The sequence below is a fragment of the Malurus melanocephalus genome, unplaced genomic scaffold (assembly GCF_030028575.1).
Source record: "Malurus melanocephalus ecotype Western Australia unplaced genomic scaffold, MMel_1.1 scaffold_1844, whole genome shotgun sequence".
Taxonomy (NCBI): Eukaryota; Metazoa; Chordata; class Aves; order Passeriformes; family Maluridae; genus Malurus; species Malurus melanocephalus.
In genome coordinates, this window is record NW_026625076.1 from 1,842 (window position 1) to 10,197 (window position 8,356).

Here is an 8,356-nt window from a genome sequence, read left to right on the forward strand (position 1 = left end):
TGGAACAAAAAATGATTATTTTGAGGGTGGGAACCTCRCCCCATTTCCAGGAATATTCCAGAGCTGAATCCAACCTTTTCCAGCATCTTAAATTCCCAAATAAAAATTGGAGTTTTATCACCGACCCCGTGATTTCCTTCGATTTCCTCCTCAAACCAACCCCCCAAACACTTCCAATTCCCACGAAATTTTCCCACCTCGATCCCAAAATCCTGAATTCCACCTCCAACTCCAATTTCACCCCTTTTTTTTTAGGGAATTATGTTCTGAACTACCTGGCCACGAGGCCGAAGCTGGCGACGTTCGTGACGCAGGCGCTGATCCAGCTCTACGCCAGGATCACCAAACTGGGCTGGTTCGACTGCCAGAAGGACGAGTACGTCTTCCGCAACGTCATCGACGACATCACCAAGTTCCTGCAGGTCAGATTTTCTCCTCAACTTTGCCAGAATTGGCCAAATCCATGAATTTTTAGGAATTTTGGAGTCCAAGCTCTTCCTCGAGTAGGGACTTCCAAAGGGAATCCTTAAAATTCACAGAGCAGGGATTTGGTTTTGGATGGTCCCATCTTTGTGATCCATCAGCGATGTCACCAAGTTCCTGCAGGTCAGATTCCCTCCTTCCTGTTCCCAGGATTGGACAAATCCAGGGATTTTTAGGAATTTTGGAGTCTGGGCTCTTCGTTGAGTAGGGATTTCCAAAGGGAAACCCTTAAATTAAAGGATGGGGATTTGGTTTTGGATGGTCCCATCTTTATGATCCATCAGCGATGTCACCAAGTTCCTCCAGGTCAGATTTCCTCCTTCCCGTTCCTGGGATTGGGCAATTCCAGGGATTTTTAGGAATTTTGGAGTCTGAGCTCTTCGTTGAGTAGGGAAACCTTAAAATTCATGGAGCAGGGATTTGGTTTTGGATGGTCCCATCTTTAGGCTTCATCGATGATGTCTCAAGGTTCCTTCGGGTAAGATTTCCTCCTCAATATTCCCAGAATTGGCCAAATCCATGAATTTTCAGGAATTTTGGAGTCCAAGCTCTTCGTTGAGTAGGGACTTCCAAAGGGAGACAGTGAAATTCAGGGAGCAGGGATTTTGTTCTGAATGGTCCCACCCTTAGGATGCATCACCAGGTCACCAAGTTCCTGCAGGTCAGATTCCCTCCTTCCCGTTTCCTGGGATTGGCAAAATCCAGGGATTTTTAGGAAATTTGGAGTCGGGGCTCTTTGTTGAGTAGGGATTTCCAAAGGGAAACTTTAAAATTCACAGAGCAGGGATTTGGTTCTGAATGGTCCCATCTTTAGGATCCATCAGTGATGTCACCAAGTTCCTCCAGGTCAGATTCCCTCCTTCTCGTTTCTGGGATTGGCAAAATCCAGGGATTTTCAGGAATTTTGGAGTCTGGGCTCTTCCTCGAGTAGGGATTTCCAAAGGGAAACGGTAAAATTCAAGGAGCAGGGATTTGGTTCTGAATGGTTCCATCTTTAGGGTTCATGAACGATATCACCAAGTTCCTTGAGGTCAGATTTCCTCCTCAACATTCCCAGAATTGGCCAGATCACGGGATTTTCAGGAATTTTGGAGTTTGAGCTCTTCATTGAGTAGGGATTTCCAAAGGGAAGCAGCTCCCAGATCAGTCTTGTCTTTGAAAATTTAGGCACCAAAACTTTGGTTTTGGATGCTCCCACTTTTAGGATTCATGAACAATGTCTCCAGGTTCCTGCAGGTCAGATTCCCGCCTTCCCATTCCTGGGATTGGCCAATTCCAGGGATTTTCAGGAATTTTCAAGAATTTTCAGGAATTTTGGAGTTTGAGCTCTTCGTTGAGTAGGGAAATCTTAAAATTCACAGAACAGGGATTTGGTTTTTGATGGTTCCATCTTCAGGGTTCATGAATGATGTCACCAGGCTCCTGCAGGTCAGATTCCTTCCTCAACATTCCCATAATTGGCCAAATCCAGGGATTTTTTAGGAATTTTGGAGTCTGGGCTCTTCGTTGAGTAGGGATTTCCAAAGGGAAACCCTTAAATTCAAGGAGCAGGGATTTGGTTCTGGGTGCTCCCACTTTTAGGATTCATCGACGACGTCACCAAGTTCCTACAGGTCAGATTCCCTCCTTCCCGTTTCCTGGGATTGGACAATTCCAGGGATTTTTAGGAATTTCCTACGCTCAGAAAAACCATGATTGAGCCTTTCCGGGCAGGAATTTTTCCCCCCAAAAAATTGGAAATTTTGGGAATTTCAGCCCTGTGAACTCTGTACCTTTCCTCCCCAGGACAGTGTAGAGCACTGCATCATAGGAGTGACAATCCTGTCCCAATTAACAAATGAAATTAATCAAGTAAGTGCTACAGCCTTCTTCAGTGAAGTAAGTGTCCAATTTTCTCATTCATATTGTTGTGTCCTGCCTTGTTTGGGGTTTTTTTTGGGTTTTTTTTGGGATTTTTGCTGTCTGGGAGGTGGTTTTTGGGATTTTTTTTTGTTTCTTGTTTGTGGTAAAGATGCTCAGAGTTCCTGTGTTGAGGGATTTTTGGTTTTTTTTTTTATTTTGGTGGTATCTTCCATCCTCTCCCATGTTTTGGTGTGGTTTTTGTGGGGTGGGAAAGGGGAGGAACGAGGAGAAGGAATTATTTTGTGAGACCCTTCCATTGTCAGACCCTCTTAATGACCAGGGAGAGAAAAAATCCCAAATTATCTGATTTTAAATGAATTAAAATTCAAAATTACCTAATTTTAAAGGAATTATTTTGTGAGACCCTTCCATTGTCAGCCCCTCTTATTGATCAAGGAGAGAAAAAATCCCAAATTATCCGATTTTAAAGGAGTTAAACCCCAAAATTCCCCAATTTAAAGGAATTATTTTGTGAGACTCTTCTATTGTCAGCCCCTCTTAATGGCCAGGGAGAGAAAAATGGGGAATAAGTGGGGAATAAATCGGGAATAGATCAGGAATAAATTTGAAATAAATTGGTAACAAACCACGGCTGGGCCGCGATAAAACCCCGCGATGAAGGGGAATTTTCCCAGGTCCAAGAATCAATCCCACCCGAATGCTCTGGGGATAATCCCATCCCCATATCCCACTTTTTCCTGGGCTCTGCTGTTTTTCCTGCTCCTCTCCCCAAACTCCGATCCCATTTTCTCCCCGTGCAGGCGGACACCACGCACCCCCTGACCAAGCACAGGAAAATCGCCTCTTCCTTCCGCGACTCCTCGCTCTTCGATATCTTCACCCTCTCCTGCAGTTTACTCAAACAGGTGAGCAAAACATTGGGAATTATTTTCTTTATTTTTTTATTTTTTTATGGGTTAAATGTTCTTTTTGAGGGGGTGAAATTTAGCGCTGTTGTGCCAAAAATTCGGTTCTGGATAGAAATGGATTTGTTAAGGGAAATTTGTTCTGAAAGGAAAAAAAAATTTTTAAATTGTGTATTATTTAAATAGTATTATATAATATAATAAATTGTATATKATTTAAATAATAAATGTGAAATAAATCTAAAGCCATGGTGCAAAAATAACACAGAATAAATAGTAATAAAAACAAATATAAGGATAAAGGATTAGTATGTATAATATATAATATGTAATCTGTAGTATATAATTTATAATATGTAAGATAGAATATATAATATATAATAAATAATATATAATGTATGATATATGATATATAATGTATAGTATATAGTATGTAATGTATAATACACAATATATAATACGTGTTATATACTCTATATAATTTATCATATGTACAGTATAATATGTAAAATAATATATATAATATATAATATATGATCTATAATGTCTAACTTATAATATATGTTATATACAAAACATCATAAATATAATTATATATTGTTTAGTCACAATAAAATTACAATAAATATACTGTATAGAAAATGATAAATTATAACGAATGAATAATTATAACATATAATTTTAATAATTATAAAATTAATTATAAAATTAATTATAAAATTAATAATAAATAATAATAATAAAAACAGAAATAAAACTCTCTACCACAGTTCTGATTCCAAATATAGCCCTGGATCAGGGTTTTTTCCATGGAGACTCCAATGTCCTTCTGGTGGAGGGTTCATGGCTGATCCTGAATTTGGAGCCTCAGATATTCTGGAGAAATTGGAACTCTGAGACTCCCATTTTGTGGGAATTTGGAATAATTCCATTGGGATCAGCCTGGGATTAAAAGCACCAGGAAAGGGAGGAAAAGTTGGGGTTCCATTTATTTATCTTGATCAATAAATCCTGGTCTTTGGTGCTTGTGCCACCCCATCCCTGTTAAAATAAAACCCTGTCTCCAAATATAAAACCTRAATTTTATTTTTTATTTTTATTTTTTTTTCCCTTTCCCTGCCTCAATTCCATGTTTTCCTCAGGCTTCTGGGAAGAACCTGAACCTGAACGATGAGAGCCAGCACGGGCTGCTGATGCAGCTGCTCAAACTCACCCACAACTGCCTGAACTTCGAYTTCATCGGCACCTCCACGGACGAGTCCTCGGATGATCTGTGCACTGTGCAGATCCCAACCAGCTGGAGATCAGGTGAGCCTGCAGGGATTCACAGAATCCCACCTGAAAAATGCCCAAATACTCTTTATTCTCCAAAATAAACTGGGGTTTGCAAACCCTGAATTCCAGTTTCTACAGAATCCCACCTGCAAAATGCTCAAACCTTCTAATTTCTCATAAATAAACCTGGGCATGCAAAGCCTGAGGTTAAACCCGAAATTCCAGATTCTACAGAATCCCACCTGCAAAATGCTCAAATCCTCTTATTTCTCCTAAATAAACCCAGGCTTAAAAACCCTGACATTAAACCTGGAATCCCAGATTCCACAGAATCCCACCTGCAAAATGCCCAGATCCTCTCTTTTCTCCTAAATAAACCCAGGCTTAAAAACCCTGAGGTTAAACCCGGAATTCCAGATTCCACAGAATCCCAGATTCCACAGAATCCCACCTGCAAAATGCTCAAACCCTCTCATTTCTCCTAAATAACCCTAAATAAACCCAGGCTTAAAAACCCTGAGGTTAAACCCGAAATTCCAGATTCCATAGAATCCCAGATTCTACAGAATCCCACCTGCAAAATGCTCAAACCCTCTAATTTCTCCTAAATAAACCTAAATAAACCCGGGCATGCAAACCCTGAGTTTAAACCCAGCCCTAAACCCCCCTGATTGTTTTTTAGGATTTTATCTCACCCATAAAACCCCTTTTCCCTTCCAGTCTTACACCTCCCAACCCAACAACCAGGAAAACCAGATTTAAAAAAAAAAATAATTAAATAGGGCAAAAAACTTGGCACCTTTTTACCAAATCCTGCTGTTCCCAGCAGGCATTTGCCAGGCACAGATTGTGTTCCTAAAATACCTCCYTGTCATTTTTCTCCCAACGCCCGTGGGTGATTTTATTTCTAGGAATGGTTTTTGCGTAAAAAATCAAATTTCCTGGGATTTTTTTTTTTGGGATTGTGGTGCTCAGTGTGACAAATTGGGTGAAATAAGGATTAGGTTTGTGCAGAGCTGCTGATGGAGGGAAAATCCTCTTTTTTTTTTTTTTTTTGCAGCATTTTTGGATTCTTCGACCCTTCAGTTGTTTTTTGATCTTTATCATTCCATCCCTCCTTCGTTTTCTCCTCTGGTAAGTCCAGGGAATTATTTTCCTTCATTTATTTTCCTTCATTTGAGGATTTATTTGGGAAAATCGCTGCGGGTTCAGATTGTGCTGAAGTGTCCCAAATGCTGCTGAGAGTTTTGAAGCATCCACAGGGTTGGATTTTCCCTAAAAATACTTTTTTTGCTGGAATTCCACCAAAAAAAATTTCTTGATCTTCCTGTAATAATAACCTCTCCCAGAGGGATTTGGCTCCTGTAATTCCCAGATCCTAAAATAACCCCAATATTAGGGAGCAAAAACCCAAGGAATGGGATTTCTCCTTCCAAACCTGTGTCCTGCTGGGATGAAAGGGCCAAAAACACAACTGAGTGAAAAATTGGGTTTTTTCTTCTGGAAAAATTAAAAAAAAATCTTTCCAGGCATTTATCCCTTTGAGAAATATTTCCCATAATTAAATCTGAGTGAAAAAAAAACCCTTAATTGAAAGGGAACGAATTTGTCCATGGAGATTCCAGTGTTCTTTCTGATAGAGGTTCATGGCTGATCCCAAATTTAGGATATTTTAGGATATTTTAGGATATTCAGGAGAGATTGGAAGTGTGAGGTTCCTTTTTGGATGGAAATCTGGAATAATTCCATCGGGATCAGTGACTGAGGAAGGCCTGGACGTGGCACAGTGGGGATCTGGCACAGCCCGGGCTCTGACCTTGGAGTTCTTCCCAACCCCAGTAATTCCATCATTCGGGGATTTTCAGGATGGAGCCTTTCCTTTGGGAAGTTCTTTCCCAACCCCAGTAATTCCACAATTCTGGGATTTTCGGAGTGCAGCAATTCTTTGGGAATTTCTTTCCCACCCTCATTAATTCCATAATTTTGGTACTTTGGGGATGGAGTCGTTCTTTGAGAAGCTCTTTCCCAACCCCAGTAATTCCATAATTCTGGGATTTTCAGGATAGAGCCGCTCCTTTGGGAAGTTCTTTCCCAACCCCAATAATTCCATAATTCTGGGATTTTCGGGATGCAGCCATTCTTTGGGAATTCGTGTCCCACCCCCAGTAATTCCACAATTCTGGGATTTTTGGGATGCAGCCATTCTTTGGGAATTTCTTTCCCACCCCCAGTAATTCCATAATTCTGGGATTTTCAGGATGGAGCTGCTCCTTCGGGAAGCTCTTTCCCAACCCCAATAATTCCATAATTCTGGGATTTTCAGGATGGAGCCATTCTTTGGGAATTTCTTTCCCACCCCAGTAATTCCATAATTCTGGGATTTTTGGGATGGAGCCATTCTTTGGGAATTTCTGTCCCAACCCCAGTAATTCCATAATTCTGGGATTTTTGGGACGGAGCCGCTCCTTTGGGAAGTTCTTTCCCAACCCAAATAAAACCATGACACCCAGTAATTCCATAATTCTGGTACTTTTGGGATGGAGCTATTCCTTTAGGAATTTCTGTCCCACCCCAGTAATTCCATAATTCTGGGATTTTCAGGATGGAGCCATTCTTTGGGAATTTCTGTCCCAATCCCATAATTCTGGGATTTTCGGGATGCAGCCATTCTTTGGGAACAGCCGTGATTTTTGTCTCCACTCCTCAGCTGAACGAGCTCTTCTGTCCCTAAAACAACCCCAAACCTCACTATCTGATTATCCCACAATGAGAAAATCCCCCAATTTCCTGCTCCATCCCATTTTTTTGTGCTCATTCCCGTTTTTCCTGGCAGGTGTTGTCGTGTTTGGTGCAGATCGCCTCCGTGCGCCGCTCGCTCTTCAACAACGCCGAGAGAGCCAAATTCCTGTCTCATCTCGTGGATGGAGTCAAACGGATACTGGAAAACCCCCAGGTGAGAATTCCCCATGGAATTATGTCTTTGCATCCTCTCCATCCCATTTCAGCTCTAAAAATCCTTCAAATGCCCCAATTTTGTGCTGATAAAAGGAGCAGCGTTTTCTGGTCCTCTCGTTTCCCCCATTCCACTTCCACGGGAGGTTCAGGGTGGATATTGGGAAAAATTTCCTTACTGGGAAAGGGATTGGAATGGGCTGCCCAGGGGGAATCAGCATCCCTGGAAGTGCCCAAAACCCCAAAATCCAATTGCACAAGCCTAAAAAACAAAAAACTATTGAAGCAAATGCAAAATTTTAAGAAACTACAAACAACACAGATGCTTTTGCATACATAAAAAATATACGAAACAATATAAAACAAACTACTAATTAGCCAATAACTCCCATTTATGCAAAAGGCTTAGTGTACTTACTATTACTAAATAAATTAAAGGAGTTCAGCTCAAAAATGAGTGAATTATTGCTCACTACATAGTCCTTACCCCGTTCCCCTACAACGGGAAATCACCATCCCTGGAAATGGGGAATCATTTTCCCTGGAAATGGGGGAATCACCATCCCTGGAAATAGGGGAATCACCACCCCTGGAAATGGGGAATCAGCACCCCTGGAAATGGGGGAAATGGGGGAATCACCACCCCTGGAAGTGCCCAAACCCAATCCAAATGACAATTCCTGACCCGGGTCGATGGCCATGGTGTGATTTATATTTTTTTCTGAATTCCTGACCCCCTTCTTGTGCTGTACCCACAGAGTTTGTCAGACCCCAACAATTACCACGAGTTCTGTCGCCTGCTGGCCCGGCTGAAGAGCAATTACCAACTGGGGGAACTGGTGAAGGTGGAGAATTACCCCGAGGTGATCCGGCTCATC

General features: G+C 41.4%; 1 protein-coding gene across 1 annotated transcript in view; it reads left to right on the top strand.

Annotated features, from left to right (window-relative positions):
• Nucleotides 1–8,356, top strand: part of LOC130587395 (exportin-7) — a gene marked incomplete at both ends in the record, with an annotated part of 10,837 nt that overhangs the window by 1,786 nt on the left and 695 nt on the right. The window contains 6 exons of the mRNA XM_057388368.1: nucleotides 256–422; nucleotides 2,269–2,334; nucleotides 3,147–3,251; nucleotides 4,394–4,559; nucleotides 5,587–5,660; nucleotides 7,360–7,479. Coding sequence (XP_057244351.1) covers nucleotides 256–422; nucleotides 2,269–2,334; nucleotides 3,147–3,251; nucleotides 4,394–4,559; nucleotides 5,587–5,660; nucleotides 7,360–7,479 — 698 coding nt within the window. The remainder of the gene's footprint in view (nucleotides 1–255; nucleotides 423–2,268; nucleotides 2,335–3,146; nucleotides 3,252–4,393; nucleotides 4,560–5,586; nucleotides 5,661–7,359; nucleotides 7,480–8,356) is intronic.